This window comes from Crinia signifera, chromosome 1 (assembly GCF_055691185.1).
Source record: "Crinia signifera chromosome 1, ASM5569118v1, whole genome shotgun sequence".
Taxonomy (NCBI): domain Eukaryota; kingdom Metazoa; phylum Chordata; class Amphibia; order Anura; family Myobatrachidae; genus Crinia; species Crinia signifera.
The window spans coordinates 173200263-173218062 of NC_139217.1; the positions used below are offsets into that span (position 1 = coordinate 173200263).

The 17800-nt window shown below is 44.6% G+C and overlaps 1 protein-coding gene across 1 annotated transcript in view; it reads right to left on the reverse strand.

The window, feature by feature from the left end:
* Positions 1-15441, reverse strand: part of CHRNA6 (cholinergic receptor nicotinic alpha 6 subunit) — a 32125-nt gene extending 16684 nt beyond the window's left edge. The window contains exon 1 of the mRNA XM_083177319.1: positions 14991-15441. Coding sequence (XP_083033445.1) covers positions 14991-15066 — 76 coding nt within the window. The 5' untranslated portion in view covers positions 15067-15441. The remainder of the gene's footprint in view (positions 1-14990) is intronic.
* Between the last annotated feature and the right edge of the window lie 2359 nt (positions 15442-17800).

Consider the following 17800-nt stretch of genomic DNA (forward strand, 5'->3'; position numbering starts at 1 on the left):
TATATGACTGCTTTGTACATTCCCCTCCGGAACACGACTTTGCATACGACTGAAACAGTCGTATGCAGTCGTAGGGGAAATACCAATACGAAAAACTAGGTTTTTCATATTGGTAAATTTCCCCCTAAATGTCAATCGATAAGGTTTTTATTTGTAACATAGCTACAACGTGCACCCTTATCTCCCAGTGTTTTTTTCTGGATCAATACCCTTATTTTACATTTTTTTATATTTTGTATAAATAAAGTGCATTTTATCTTCAATCTGAGTGGCCACTTTTAAAAGATACCTTGATAGGAGTCGAAGAAGCCATTATGCCCCATTGGATGTGTATAAAGCTATATAAAGATACATAAAGATAAAGATACCATGATGTGTTTATAATATACCATTGAGATGTGAGTTGGGTACGCAGTCACAACAATTCTGACCAAGCGATACCATCTACAAAATAATTATTATCAAAAGCTGTATCCATATACATTTTTCTTTCTGTTTTCATTTTTTTTATATGCACCTCACACCTTGGAATATTTGGAGACATCCCTTGAATATACAGAATATAAAGCATCTCCAAAAAAGGAAGTATTTCAATGTTACATGATGATATATAAAATAAACTAGTACGCTACTATGGGGCATAATATAATGTAATATAATTCTGGCATCATTCAGAAAATGAACTTATGGTGTTACACAGACCTGATCTCTGCTGTGAGAATTCACATGGTGATCGATTATGGAATAACTGTGCATGCGTATTGATATTAGCGTGCATGCGCAAGGCCAAACATCAACAAAAATCAGTGGTACTGCCTCATCTTTGCGGCCACCGCTTACGCTACGGAACAGTGCTGATAAGCATCATCATCCCCTTCGCGGGCTCGCTTCGACCGCTACGCTTCGGGCTCGGTGGCTCGCTTCGCAACTTTACTAAAGGTAATAAATGGTGGCGTGGACACAGGATCGTGGCGTGGATCCAGGAGGGTGGCATGGACCCAGGGTGGTGGCGTGGACCCAGGGTGGTGGTGCGGTTCCCTCGCCGAAAATCCTTACATAGTGGTTAAGTAGCAGGTAACGTAACTGGCGTAGTGGTGACCGCAAAGATGATGAAGTACCAGTCAGTGATTACTCTATTCACAAGCCATTTGCAAGTTGATTTACAGGAAGCCATCATTTGTGAGTGTCACCTGTCCATTTTCTGGAAGTATTAGGAAAACCGCGGGTGTGCCAAAGTGTTGTCAGTGAATGTGATGTCCATTATGGAGTTGATCAGCCTGTTTCCACCGCACACTTGTGGAAGGGTAGGGGTTACGCACAGATTGCACACAGTTGACAATTCATTTTCTGGTTTGTGAGTTGCTATGGATTTGCAGGTAGCTGCATGTGGACGATATTTTCACGCGCCATTTGCAGATTTGCAGGGGACGAGAATTCACACAATCTGGATGGTGGCTATCTGATCGCAGGTCTCTGCAAATTCACCCATCAGCAATCAGGTCTGAATCAACTATTCACTATTATGGGGAATAAAATTAATAACTGCTATGGAGAGGTGTCTCTCAAGAATGATTTGGACAGGGGCCCCTGAAATATGTTGCTATGGGGCCCCCAAAGTTCTGAGCTTGTTTTCTAAGCAATCTGGATAGATTGCTTAGAAATTGAGCACAAATTGCTTAGAGTGTATGTCCCATAGCAATGGCGATACACGGTCCCGCGTGTCCCTATCCCCAGGCTAGATCATTCAAGCCTGCATAATAAACCAATCATCGCCAGTGTTCTCTCACCAGAGAACACTGGCTATGACAGATTGCTCAGCACACATCGCAGGGGCATTGCTGTGTGCTGAGCAAGTTTGCTGGGTGATCTGTACTACACTACATCGCTCAGCACATGCCAATTGCCATGAAAAAGAAACACTGAATACTATTATTTTTAATATACAAGTTTATATCTATACATTAAAATACATACAGGCAATAAATCATACAGGGCGGTATACAATGTCGGGCACTATTTCCGACAGGGAAAATAGCACCTGCCGCCAATTCATGCTGCCATTTCTGACAGCATTGGAGGCGGATTTCGACAAAACAGACTTTAAAACAAGTTGGATCTGTTTTGTTGGAAACGGCCATGTATTGTCAAAATTCACGCCCGTTTCTCGACAATCCACGGCCGTATCCACCGACACACCCACTTTTTGACACTCGACAGGAGGAACATTGAAATGCAAAGAACCAGGGTGAAGGACTGAACAAGTACTTTTCTTGTTTTGTTGGTGTGCTTGAATACCCCCCAGATATTCAAGCACACCAACAAAACAAGAAAAGTACTTGTTCAGTCCTCCACCCTGGTTCTTTTCAGTTGCTGACATTACATCACTATTTATTCTGTATTCTTCCTTGGTCCCACATGCATTATTTTTGCATTTTGATATATTACATTTAGGATTCTACACTTTAGTACTTTCCTCAATTCCTCTAGGCACATTTGTTTAACCCCGTCTGGTTCTGTTACAGAACTTTTGTAAAATATCAACAAAAACAATTATTAAAATAATCTGCAATTCTTTTTAGTTGTATACTGGTTATTCCTCCTTCTGTTCCTTTTGTGGTTGGTGGTATTTCTTTTCTTAATATTGTTTGTCCTTTTTTACTAATTGTAGCTTATCTTATTATTAAATACATTGTTCCAAGAGCATAGCTATCCCAAACAAGACACCTTATCATTATTATAGAATATGTGAATACAATGTATAATGTGATAAACAGAATAATATTATGCTCTATATAATCTCTGTAAACTGTATTGCTGTTAGGCTAAAGTATAGCGTGTCTAACAGGCTTATATGTTGCTTTGGTAGCTAGTGGCACATGGTTGATATGTGAGTTATGTGGAATAATAATATTTTGAGCTTATTTATTCATGGTTCATGCAGAGAAATTATGTAAATAAGTTACGCTACCTCTTAGGAATACATTGTATTTCCGATATTGCAGAGACAATACAGACAATCTCCTTCATTTAATCATGCAGATGCAGCCTTATAGTTACCATGCTGCTGCTGCTTTTGGCAAAGGGTGAGTACGGGCCTTTTGCTGGAGATGGCAAGTGACCATAATGGCTCACACAGTGCTGTATCTCTAAGTCACAGGCTCACAATAATAATATGCATGATACTGAGGTAATGTGCTGACATTGTCTGATAAGCTGTGTCCACACTGCTCAAAGGGCTTGAAATGGGCTACAATACGTATGTTTAAGTAAATTTTATAGTATATTTAACCATGGAACATGGAACTATTGGTGAAATCATATGACCTATATTTATTTATCTATCTGTCTGTCCAGCGATGCAGTTCTATGTTCTATGATGCAATATATTGTACAAATAAAACTAAAATAGAGATACCAGTATCCTGTGAGTGAGTCTAGATCACACTGGGAGGTCAAGAATATCTAGAGCACGGGTGTCAAACACAAGGCCCGCGGGCCAAATACGGCCCGCCAGACCTCGTCATGTGGCCCGCGCGAGGAGATAGCACGCAGAGGCAGTGTGTCTAAAACAGGAGTGCTGCGGGCCGAGTCCACGTCCACGGCCGCCTTACCTGTTCCTCCACTGTCGGCGGCCATGTTACTGTAGGCACATATGTATGCGGCTACAGAAACATGGCCGCCGGGACGTCATGACGATGACGCCACCCGCCCATGCGTCTGTAGAGAAGTAGGAGCAGGCCGGGAAGCTGGACCGGGAGTCGGGGACAGTGTGGCCGCAGCAAGCAGTGAAAAAAAGCTGGAAGCCGCAGCAGCTGCAGGACAGACGGAGAATCAGTAAGTGAGGATGAGGATCACACTTACAATAAAAATATATATATATATATATATCTGCTGTTTCCTGAGGTGTCCCCGTGTATAATAATAATAATAATGCCATGACACCACAGGCTGCTCCTCCTGTATAATCATTTATGTGTCATGGCATTACTTTTATTATATTATACAGGGGGAGCAGTCTGTGGTGTCATGGCATTATTATTATACAGGGGGAGCAGCCTGTGGTGTCATGGCATTCATTTTATATTATACAGGGGGAGCAGCCTGTGGTGTCATGGCATTATAATTATACAGGGGGACCTACAGATACAACCGGCCCTTTGAGGGTGACCAAACTGCTGATGCGGACCCTGATGAATTTGAGTTTGACACCCCTGATCTAGAGGGTACGCAGGACCATTGAGCGAGCAATCTGATGGAACTATTTTTTACACATCAGAAAAAGGAAACAACACAAAGAATACAGAGAACACAAAGAGTTATGTGGAAGAACAGGAAAAGTATTAGCCTTGGAAGTGGAACCTCCAGTTATCCATCAAACAAAAGCAGTGCATTCAGCTGCACCAACTGAAATTGCAAATAGGGATGCTGGGCTGGCTACAGGCTACAGTGGGGTAAAGAGGTATGTTCAAGTCATACGTAACAACAATGGGCCTGATTCAGACCTGTTTGATAGGATGCGTATGTTTGCAGCCTAGCAAACAAGTAAACGCCGCCCAACCGAATGTCTGCCCGCCCAACGCATGAATCCTGGCATTTGCATGTGAGGGTAAGTGTACGCTTACACATCCCTTGCAAGCGGCCGAATGGAGGAAGAAGTCATTCAATGGTTGCTGACTATCGAATGATTTTTGCAGCCTTCGGTCTGAAAAATAAGTCAATACTTACTTTTCAGATGGCCGCTGATCTCCGAATTTGGTGCCGTCACTGACGCCATGTGACATCAGCCTCCCACCCCGAGCAGGCATCGACACACCTGCGTTTCCAGGGGAGCCCCCTGACTGCCCCTTCCATCCCCTGACAGTGTGAACGCCTCAGCGAGCGCGATACTCACTGAAGGCATCCACACAGGGGGTTTCCGCATAATCGCGCATGCGAATATGCAGCCCCCGAACATCAGGGAAGGGGGCAAATTCCGACCTGTACGAACGGTCTGAAACGGCCCCAATATTACAAAACCAAATAAAATTAGGATGATTAGCATTTTTATTATTATTATTATTATCATCATCATCATCGTCACAATTCCAGTCTGCACTAAAAAATAATCTGGGTCATGACAGTTACACACTTTGGTCAATCAGGATAAATATACAAATGAATTCTGCCACTATGGGGGGAAATAATGGATTGCTTCCATTCTCAGCACAAAGGTTAATATTTCACACTTACACATAGGCATGTAGCATTGGGACTCACATGCTCGCAAATTCAACAAGAAACATTGAGAATGCGCTAAATTAAATGTATTAATACAAAAAATATTTCCAAAGGTTGTTTGCAGAAAATTTATGACGACAGCAGATTATATTGCATTAGGTTCAAGAAAATAAAAAGGAAAACAGAGTTCACAAACGTGATACGTGAAAAGAGAAAGATTTGATGCATTACCAGCTGTGCAATGCAATGACTGGTAATGCATCAAACCTTTCACTTTGCTTTAGGAATTGGAGGTATTTAAGTTTTCTCAGTCCTTTATGCCTCAGCAGCTGCTCCAAGGCCCCAATTTTGGATTTAACTCTCTCAGTGCAAGATTTTAATGAATAATACCACTTTCCACTTAGGGCCGATGCTAGAGTGTTCGGCACCCTCCTGCAAACTTTAAATTTGCGCCCTCTCATAGTTTACAAAGTGACAGCGCACACTGAAAAAAAGACGTGTGATCTCACAAGGAAGGGGCATGGCCACACAATAGTACTACCATTTCAAATGATGCCACACAGTAGCACAATCTTAATCACATTACACAGCTCCGGTGCCATAACTAGATATTATGGTACAGTAGTAGTACAGTAGTAGCGCTGCTTAACGCCCACACCAGTTGCCAACAGTAGTAGCGATGCTTAACACAAACACCAGTTGCCAACAGTATTAGTGCTGCGCGACACCCACACCAGTTGCCGACAGTAGTAGCGCTGCTTAACGCCCACACCAGTTGCCAACAGTAGTAGCGATGCTTAACACCCACACCAGTTGCCAACAGTAGTAGCGCTGCTTAACGCCCACACCAGTTGCCGGCAAAAGTAACGCTGCGTAATGCCCACACCAGTTGATGACAGTAGTAGAGCTGCTTATACAAAACACACCAGCACCACACCAGCTGCTGACAGAAATAGCGCTGCTTAAGTGTAACGCCCACACCAGTTGCCAACAGTAGTAGTGCTGCGCAACACCCACACCAGTTGCTGACAGTAGTAGCACTGCATAACTCCCACACCAGTTGCTGACAGTAGAAGTGCTGTGTAACGCCCACACCAGTTGCCGACAGTAGTAGTGCTGCATAATGCCCACACCAGTTGCCGACAATAGTAGTGCTGCTTAACGCCCACACCAGTTGCTGACAGTAGTAGCGCTTGGTAATGCCCACACCAGTTGCCGACAAAGTAATTCTGCGTAACACCCACACCAGTTGATAACAGTAGTAGCGCTGCTTATATATAATGCCCATACCAGCTGCTTACAGAAATAGTGCTGCTTATACGTAATGCCCACACCAGTTGACAACAGTAGTAGTGCTGCATAACTCCCACACCAGTTGCTGATAGTAGTAGCACTGCGTAATGCCCACAACAGTTGCTGACAGTAGCAGTACTGCGTAACACCGACACCAGTTGCCTACAGTAGTAGTGCATTGTAACGCCCACACTAGTTGCCGACAGTAGTAGTGCTTTGTAACGCCCACACCAGTTGCTGACAGTAATAGCGCTGCATAACGCCCACACCAGTTGCCGACAGTAGTAGTGCTGCTTAACGCCCACACCAATTGCTGACAGTAGTAGCACTGCTTAATGCCCACACCAGTTGCCGATAGTAGTAGCACTACGTAACGCCCACACCAGTTGCCGACAAAGTAACTCTACGTAATGCCCACACCAGTTGATGACAGTATGAGTGCTGCTTATACATAACGCCCACACCAGCTGCTGACAGAAATAGTGCTGCTTATACGTGTTGCGTAACGCCCACACCAGTTGCTGACAGTAGTAGTGCTGCATAACGCCCACACCAGTTGCCAACACTAGTAGTGCTGCTTAACGCCCAGACCAGTTGCCAACAGTAGTAGTGCTGCTTAATGCCCACACCAGTTGCTGACAGTATTACTCTCTCTCACAGACTTTAATTACCTTATAATATGTCTGGCAGCTCATCCTCTCCTTTTTTCCTATCATCAGCCTTGCTCCGTGTAAGCCCGCCCCCTCAGCCCCTTGTAGCTATACCCCTCCATTCAGTGTAGCCACACCCTTTTATTCTCTGTAGCTCTGCCCCCTTTCAGGCCCTGTTGCTTCAGTGCAGTCAAAGAGGGTCGGAAGCCTGGATTTAGCTTCCCGCTGTATGTCATGCAGTGTGGGTGCAGTGGCAGCAGTCAGCCACAGAGAACACTAGGAAAGCAGGGGATGTAGAGCAGGGAGAGCTCCTCTACTGCCCCGCGCCTCCCTGCCCTACATCCTCTGCTGAGCGGGTAGTGCCGGCCCTGTTTCCACTGACTTAAAATCCCGGGCTTTTGCATTGCATGCACTGACTTGGGATTTTTGTCAGTGGAAATGGTGACCAGGTAAAAATCCCAGGTTTAGTGACCTGGGATTCTTTCCTGGGAATCAAGCAGTTTTTTACACCCCAGTAGGGGAGGCTGCTATTGTGCAGGCGCCTACTGCTGCCCACCCGTCCACCGCTGACAGGCTGCCCCCCCTCCCGGTGGTGCCCAACTGTCCACCGCTGACACCCCTGCCGGTACCCACCCATCGCTAACCCCTTGGCAATGCCAACCTGCCGGTCACTGACCCCCGCTGCTGACCTCCTGCCAGTGCCCCCCCGCTGCCCTGCTTTCCTGGGTTTCTATTTTCAGTGGAAATGGGATCAACCTGGGAAAACCCAGGAAAACAGGGCAGTGGAATCAGGGACATGGAAGGGAATCCACCAATACCTGGGTCAAAATCCCAGGTGTGTACCCTATTTTAGAGCATACCTAATAAAAGTTAAATCTTAATATTACATACAAACTTTTGACCTGTGATATAAGGGTGCCCCCCACCCAGAGTTTTTTATTTTTTTCTCCTAATCTTCTGTGACTTGTAAGATATTGTTATATCACTTCTTTGTCCCAAAGTAGCCCATTAGAACAAGCAGGGGTGCCCTTTTTCCCCACAAATTGTTGCCCTAATCATTGAACCCTTAGCCTGCAGGATCCATAGAAACACAGATATTTCTGGCATCTCTGTTGGGGCTCTTCTTAGAAGCTTTTACTTTTGTTGATGATGTCCTCCTTACCCTCACCATCCCCTTGATTTCTCTTCCAAACCTATTTCAAGAGCTCTCCCTCTATGGGCAATTATATGGTTATAAGATAAATAAGGAGAAGTCAGCAGCCTTACCATTTAATATCCCAAAGCCATCCTTAGACCGCCTTCATTTTAATTTCACATTCACATGACAATCAAAATTTATTAAATACCTTATTGTCCATCTTACAAAATCTTTCAACACCTTATATAAAACAAACTATTCTACCTTGTTTAGGACAGTAGAAGAAGACATCTATTGGCCAAATTAATGAGCTTAAAATGAACATCCTCACCAAACACTTGTACCTTTTTCAGACTCTACCTGTAGTGGTTCTCCCTTGTGTCCACTGTTCTCTCCAATCATTATATGGTAAACTCATCTAGGTCAAAAGGAGACCTCGAATACGCACTCTTTTTAAGTGTTCCACAAATGCTGATCTTGGTCTCACATCATTAGCTAAGTATTACCAAGCCTCCAGATTAAGTTGCCTGGCACTCCCCTAAAGGTACCAAAAGCCAACCCAGCTTCTGATACCTTTAGGGGAGTGCCAGGCACCTTGAATGTGCCCTCAGTGGGGTCCCCCTGTCTCTGACTTACCGTTGCTTCCTCAGAAATATAGGCCCCTCTCAGAATTATCAGTGTGGGTTATAGTACACATGCGCAAGGCCAAATAGTGACAAAAATAGCACAAATATCTAATCACAATCCCTTCGCAATTTAAAGGACAGAAAGTCACCGTTTAGTGCCATTTTCTAGGAGTGTCATAAAAAACATAGGCTTGCCCAGACATTTAAAAGGTGGGTGCGTGATGTCAGTGCCTGCCTTGATAAGCCTATCTGTTATGCTTAGTTGTGGAAGGGTCAGACTTACTCAGATTTGCAAAGACAGGGATAATCATTCGATACTCACTGCATTGCATGTGGATATGCAACAGGATATTGTATTGCAAAATTGTTCTGGGTGGCAGCTAACTACCCACAGTCATCTGCAAATTTGCAGATCAACGATCATGTTTGAATCGGGCCCATGGTCTCCACTAGGACAAGTGGCTGGTGTTACCGGTTTTTGTCACATTATTGCCCAGTTTGCATCTTTTTCAGAATCATGGAGAAACATTCTCTTCCACAATCTTGTTTCTATGGATATATCCAAATCCGACATTTCATCGATTTGTCTCTCTCATCTCCAGACTCTTTACAGAATCCTCTGGTGATGGAGCATCTTTGCATTTATAGCCTACGAACAACAATCGGCGACTGACTTACCTCTTAATGAGAAGACAGCTCAGAGACTCAATATTTCAAAGTGTTCTTTAAGCATCCCTATAAGGTACAGAACATTTACACCAAATGTATCCCGACACCTCTAATCTTTGTGAGAGACACTGTAATGAAGTAGGATCCTTTAAGACATTTAGTGGATGTGTCCTAATATCACACACTTTTAGACAATGGTCCAAACAGTAACATTACGTTTAGTCTTGATGCCCACTTCTCAGCGCAGTGCACCATTCCTGCCAATCTTTTGGGAGTCTAATCTGTACAATTATATTACATTAAGCACATTAAGATTTATAAAGGTGCCCATACACAGTGCGTTTTACGGGTATGATGTGATAAGCACTTCTGCACACATCCCATCTCACAGTTCAAAAAGTATATGCTGCACATACTTTTTTAACTAGCTTTGCATCGCATTGCATGCAAATTGCATGCAATGCGATCTAGTTCAAAACACATGCAAGAGTCATTGCCCAGCGTGCAGGTAAACGCCGCCCAGCCGAAAGCCAAACCCTCACCGTCCAAATCTCCTCACTAGCATTCCAGCGGATGCGTTCACTTACACATCCGCTCATATGTGGCAGCAAAATAATAATAATAATAAAAATAATTTGATGCTCGCTCGCCATCTAATTAATTTTCTTCCTTTCACAAATAAAAGTAACCCTAGACTTACTTTTATTCTGCCCAGAGATGGCTGAATTCAGGGTGGGTGAATGTAACATCAGCCTCCTGCGTTCATAGGGGTACGCCCAGCATTTTTGTGGGCACGCCCACAAAACGCTGGGCAGGCCCCTACATTTGCCCACCCATCAATGAGAGAACGCCCTGGTGCTCGCTCCCGGGGTTTGCACATGCGCATAGGTTACGATCCGCCTCCAGCGGATCGGTGTAAATGTGCAGTTTTACTTATTCTGTGTGTAGTTTGTCTGTTTTCCCTGGATTCTGCTCCCTGGGTTTATTCCAGCCTGTGTTTGCGTTTGCTCGCTGGTGGCCTCCAGTGGTAAGCATGGGCCATTGCAGCTCACTCTATGTAGGAAATGTGTAATCAACACCACATTGTGCTCTCTATATAAACCCTCTGGTTATTCAGTCCCATGCCGGTTATAGTTCTGTCCTGCATGTCCAGAGTGTTCCCGGTTCCTTGGCATTACCCCACCTGTCCAGTCTGTTGGTTCCCGTGTCCTGAGGCTTGTCCTGCCTGTCAAGCTCAGTTTGCCTGTCCAGTGAGTCTTCCTGGTTGTTCCAGTCTGTCTTGCTGTGCGTGTCTGGTCTCCGGTGGGTCCCGGATCTACTGCATCCTCCTACCCAGAGTCACCTGCTGCTTCTTTCATGAGAACCTGTTACCATCCAGAGTGTTCCATACCTGTGAGGGAAGCAGAGGTGCCGTGGTCCGTGACAGTCCCGTCCGAGACACCCCTGTCACCGTGAGTCTGGGTGGGACACCCTCCGGGGGTTCCCCCAGTATATCCTTTTACATTCCTGATTGTTCAGTGAGATTTTGTTATTGGTGCCAACTTTAGCATTGTTGCTATTCACCATTGGGTTATACCATCCTGGCCCTACTGTCATTTGTTGTTATCTTTTAAGACCAATACGCATTGTTGCGTTTACCTGCGCTTCCCGTAGTCAGGTCATTAGCGGGTTCACCACTGTGTAGGCATCTCCCTGTGTCATTCACTCAGCTGTGGTTCTGGGGTTCCCCGCCTTCATTGGGTCTAGCTAGTTTATCCCCTTGTTCTCTCCTGGCCTCGGCGGACGAGTTGTCCATACTTAAGACCTGCCTGTAGCGGAGTGGGGCGGACCTAATTCACCCTTCAGCCGAGACGGGCCCAGGTGAAGCCTAGCCCTGCACTCGTCCGTCGATTCCAGGCGGAGGCAACGGAGTTAGGGTTGGCGGGGATACCCTCAGATCCTAACATTATAACCGGCCATAACAGATAAACTCTGGAGCTGAGTTCTGCCCTCTCAGTCCAGCAGTTTTCCTGCCTTGTCACTCTCTGTTTTGTCACTGTCATTGTCGAGTCACATTTTTTTTTTGTCGTGTCATTGTTTGTTGTGTAACCTTGCACGGCTATATCATGCAGGCCATGCAAGAATCTTTAGCGGCTCTAAATTTGGCATTTACTGCCTTTAAACCTGGGCAGTTAGAGGTTTTGCAGCAGTCCTTACTGCAGTTGCAAAAACTCCTAACAGAAATTTTTCTGATCCTCCCAGAGGTCACTGGGGTTCATTGAGCCCCTAATGAGACCCTGCCTAAGGAGGTATTAGGCAGCAAGTCCTCAGACCCAGAGGTTCAGGTAATGCATAGGAGTGTTCTACGGCCGAAGCTCCCATCGGAGGAGCGTCAGCGGCGTAGAGACTTTAATCTATGCTTATACTGTGGAGATTCAGGCCACTTTGTGCAAACTTGTGTTTTGCGCAACTCCAGTGGTGGCAACAGGGTGTTTCCTCTGGCCAAGTCAGGGCAGGTTGTCAGATCTATGCCTGTCTCCACTGTGGCAGAAGAGCGCTCTACTGAGTCTCCCAGTAAAAGCGCTCTGATTAATACGGTTGGTCTAAGTGCTGGGAGACCCCATTTTGGGTTTAAGAATCAGCAGAGGAGGTGCTCCCATATTAAGTCAGAGTTGCAAACCCTTAAGGGGAAAGCCCAGGTGATTGACTCAGGTGCCGGGGGCCCGCCGAGTCAGGCTGATGCCGGGGGCCCACCGAGCCCGGCTGATGCCGGGGGCCCGCCGAGTCCGGTTGATGCCGGGGGCCCGCCGAGTCCGGTTGATGCCGGGGGCCCGCCGAGCCCGGCTGATGCCGGGGGCCCGCCGAGCCCGGCTGATGCCGGGGGCCCGCCGAGCCCGGCTAATGCCGGGGGTCCGCCGAGCCAGCCGGAGGCCGCAGCCCCAAGTGGGGTCCCGAAGGCCGCAGCCCCTAGTGGGGTCCCGAAGGTCGCAGCCCCGAGTGGGGTCCCGAAGGCCGCAGCCCCAGAAGGGGTTCAAGTTGGTGTTGCCCCAGAAGGTGTTCAAGTTGGTGTTGCCCCAGAAGGTGTTCAAGTTGGTGTTGCCCCAGAAGGGGTTCAAGTTGGTGTTGCCCCAGAAGGGGTTCAAGTTGGTGTTGCCCCAGAAGGGGTTCAAGTTGGTGTCGCCCCAGAGGGGGTTCAGGCTTGTGTCACCCCAGAGGGGGTTCAGGCCTGTGTCGAGGCTGCAGCCCCGAGTGGGGGCCCAAAGGCTGGTGTTTCCCCAGAAGGGGTTCAAGTTGGTGTTGCCCCAGAAGGGGTTCAAGTTGTGCTCTCTATATAAACCCTCTGGTTATTCAGTCCCATGCCGGTTATAGTTCTGTCCTGCATGTCCAGAGTGTTCCCGGTTCCTTGGCATTACCCCACCTGTCCAGTCTGTTGGTTCCCGTGTCCTGAGGCTTGTCCTGCCTGTCAAGCTCAGTTTGCCTGTCCAGTGAGTCTTCCTGGTTGTTCCAGTCTGTCTTGCTGTGCGTGTCTGGTCTCCGGTGGGTCCCGGATCTACTGCATCCTCCTACCCAGAGTCACCTGCTGCTTCTTTCATGAGAACCTGTTACCGAGTGTTCCATACCTGTGAGGGAAGCAGTGGTGCCGTGGTCCGGGACAGTCCCGTCCGAGACACCCCTGTCACCGTGAGTCCGGGTGGGACACCCTCCGGGGGTTCCCCCAGTATATCCTTTTACATTCCTGATTGTTCAGTGAGATTTTGTTATTGGTGCCAACTTTAGCATTGTTGCTATTCACCATTGGGTTATACCATCCTGGCCCTACTGTCATTTGTTGTTATCTTTTAAGACCAATACGCATTGTTGCGTTTACCTGCGCTTCCCGTAGTCAGGTCATTAGCGGGTTCACCACTGTGTAGGCATCTCCCTGTGTCATTCACTCAGCTGTGGCTCTGGGGTTCCCCGCCTTCATTGGGTCTAGCTAGTTTGTCCCCTTGTTCTCTCGTGGCCTCGGCGGACGAGTTGTCCATACTTAAGACCTGCCTGTAGCGGAGTGGGGCGGAAATAATTCGCCCTTCAGCCGAGACGGGCCCAGGTGAAGCCTAGCCCTGCACTCGTCCGTCGATTCCAGGTGGAGGCAACGGAGTTAGGGTTGGCGGGGATACCCTCAGATCCTAACATTATCTGTTAGGGGGTACCAAAGAAAATTTTGCCTAGAGCATCACATTTCCTAGGGCTTGCGGTAAATAATTACCACTTGTTACAGCTGAAAATAGCTTTTTTGATCAATTGAAATGAAAAAGCATTGCTTTGAACATTAGATGCCATTTTTATTTTTGTCAAAATGTGCATTTGTGTTCTAGAAAGCCAGCCAGATGTCATGCAAAATATCTACAAAGACAAATATGAAGAAATGAAATAGGGGTATAGCAGGGTCTCTGTATCTGTATGTGCCTTTACTGTTTACCGATATATAAATGGATTTACACAAATTATATAAAAACCCCTGTAGGTGAGAGATTACACTGCGGTTATCGCCACAATGCCCACAATCACATACACACACAATATAGATAAAATAGATAGATAAGATAGACTCATCTTCATACTAATCCGTTCTATTTGTAAATTAGGTTAAAAGCCTTGTAGCATCAAGGCGTTTAAAGTTTTATTGAGCAAACACACTGTAAGGATTCCAGAAATAGGTTTACAAAGCATTTCTGCAGTATCCACTTAATCTTGATATGACAAGTGAAGCAGATGTTATGCAAGGTACTTGTGACTGCAACTCTCCCCTAAGTCCGTGTTTAATGCATGGCTAAACCACATTAAAATTTCATTGACTAAATTGTCTTGGTCTTTCAACCCTTTTAGTGCCAGCGGGCCTGTTATTCCCCACAATTCAGTGCAGCATATTCTGGCAATTAAATTATTGCCTTTTCATTACTGTATAATTAACATATATTAATGTACCAAAATACTAACAACACAAAGTAAATCTTCATAAGATATATTGAAAAATGCATCTGTTAAAAAGACTATGCAGCCAATAAACTATAAATATGTTAAAATAAATAAAGAATAATGCATGATGATTAAATGTACTACATAAATATAAACACAAAATAAAGTATTCCAAAAAAATGGTACTGTTATCCTAGGGTTACAGAACTTTATCCAAAGACCATTTTATTAATTCTATGAAATCACGGACTAGTTTATCCATCATACATTTTATATGTTAAAAAATATCAAATATATAAAACAAGGGAAAAATCAATATATTAGACTTTTAGAGCAAACATGTAATTTTACAAAAATTTTAAAGTTCTATACATTTTTCTATGTGAGCTAAATTTAAAATGAAATACAAAATACTATTTAATACAAGAAATTGCATGTAATTATATGAAATTGTCTTACCTCTGAAAGCAATCAGCAAAGTAAGTATATGGCTGAAGATCAATGTTTCAATGTTTCTAACATGGCAAAGCATCATTTCTCCTGAAGCAGAAACAGAAACTGGAGGTGAGCGGAACAAATCTGATGTCAGAATCCAGATAAAAAGATGGATTTAAATGTTGTGGAAAATCAAGATCTTCTTCGGAGACTAGACACAGGTGATACGACAGCCAGAAATGCTTCTGAGACACGTACAGGTAAAGGGAAGAATTGAATGTTCTCTCCTTTCACAGGGACTGCATGTGTGTTTCATGAGCAAAAGATTCACAGGGAAAAGTACCCGTTCATGTGATAGAGAATACAGCCCCAGGGGATAAACATAGCAAACACTGAGAATATTAAGAGAAAAAGCGAGAAATGCAGAGCAACAGAATGAATCAACCTGAATCAACTCTGCACTGATGCCCAGATGTTTGCTTCCAATTGAAACCGCCGAGACTGGGTGTTACCAAAAACAATCTAAACATGAAATTACATGCTATATCTTTGTCACATTGCATGGCTTGGTAAAGGAATAATTCATCAACTTCTCTGGAATCCAATACTTGAACAACTATAGCAGGTGTTTTATAGGTCAGTGCACAAAGGCTGACATTATTTCCTGTTCAGATTCCTTAAATTAATGGAAAATACACGTGTGTATATCTGGTCTACCAGACAGCTTTATATGCTTTGTACATATCAGATTATAGCAGGCGTACCCCTGGGGGTCTCTGTTACAGTACATTGGCTAGATGCGAAAATAAGCTGTAGCGCATGAAGGAACTTTACATACAATTTGCTTCATAGTTGAAGTAATTTATAAAATACTAAGGGGCAGATGTATTAAGCCTTCATTTTTGAAACACAACCAGTAACATGACCGTTAGGATTTTAGTGTTCATTCTAGCACCCGCTATCATTGAAAACCCATGCAGTTCCTCTTCCCTGCCTGGGGTGTCACTGTCTGCTGTGGTCTGCACTGATATGCAAACCAGACCTGTGCTAGAAACACCCCAGGCAAGGAACAGGAACTGCATGGGTTTTCAAAGATGGCGGGTGCTAGAATGAACACTACGATTTTATTGGCTGGTACGCTATACCTTTTTCACTCTCCTAAGGCTTAGGACATTATATATCCCTGACCTGATTGATACCGCTGATCTGCTGACCAGTCACCAATGATGATTCCTCTTTGGAGGACTAAGGTATTCGGAGGAGTGAAAGTGAAGTGGAGAGATGTTACTGGTTGTGATTAAAAAATGTCAGGTGTTGATTGGTTGGTAGTTTATATCTCTCCATTTTATTTCAAAGGCTAAATACATCTCACCCCCACCCACCCACACTATTTTTTGTCATTTTTTTAAATTATTATTTTATATCGCTATTTATTGATCATTTATATTGGTTACCTTTTATATGTAACAAGGATGTATTTTCTTCTATTGATATATTGTTTACAAATCTTTTTTGTTTGTTTATACTGCTTGAGAGTACAGTTTACACTGTCCCACATGATGACTATTAATATATTTGTCACGTTATATTGATTGTACTTCTGCAGACATTCTGTTATTATTTTTTGCAATTACTGCTAATTTTGTTCGGTACTTATGAGTTATCTGGGCGCCCGATTTTTTGATTGTATGCCTTAAGTTAAGGCATACAATCAGATGCGATGCGATGCGATATCGCATCGCATCGCATGCGACCATCGGATGCGATGACCCGATTTTTCCATAGGAATCAATGTTAAAATTGACAGAGTCCATTTTAACATGGAATTCAATGGGAAAAAGGGGTCCTCTTCATACCCCTACTATCCAAGTGGGCATGGAGTTGGATATAAACCTGTGGCGAGCGTAGCGAGCCACCGAGCCCGAAGCGTGGCGAGCCCCGCGAGGGGACGGTATTCTATGTCCCCTCGCGGGGCTCGCTACGCTCGCCACGCTTCGGGCTCGGTGGCTCGCTACGCTCGCCACAGGTTTATATCCAACTCCATGCCCACTTGGATAGTAGGGGAATGAAAAGGACCCCTTTTTCCCATTGAATTCCATGTTAAAATGGACTCAGTCCATTTTAACATTGATTCCTATGGAAAAATCGGGTCATCGCATCGCATCGCATCCGATGGTCGCATGCGATGCGATGCGATGTGCCCGATCCGATTTAGAAATCGGGCGCCCGGATAACTCATAAGTACCTTTTGTTCTGTATGTCTGTGATGTGCTTAATAAAAACATGTTAATAAATATGCCTGATTCGCCAAAACTGACAGGATTTGGAATTTTAAAACTGTTTAACCCTTTAAGTGCCAACATCTCTGTGAACAATGTAAAAAAATTAAAATTCCAATAAAAGATGTTGTGTAAAAAAAAAAAATATTTCCTATAAGTTACACATTACAGGTCATTATGATGAATAAAAATTGTCAAAATGTTCACAACTATTTTGTCAAATTAACTTGGCAAAGGGCTAATTACCTATTACCTGACTCGGATGTTGCAGTTTCGGGACATTGCTGTAATTTGTGGGGAATTATGTACATCTTTCCCTAAAAGTAACTCAAGTTTATTACAATGAAGCTTAGAGAATGGATTTGCCTTATGCTGTGTACACACGGTGAGATTTGACATTAGATTTTGACTATATAGTCAAAATCGCATGCAGATTGTTTAAAGATCGTATGCAGATCGCAAGCAGATCGCACAGGTTTTTTACCTTGCGATCCCGATGCGCGCTCCCGTGACAGCACAAATTGAAACCCAGATAGACAGGGCAGCAAAGACTAT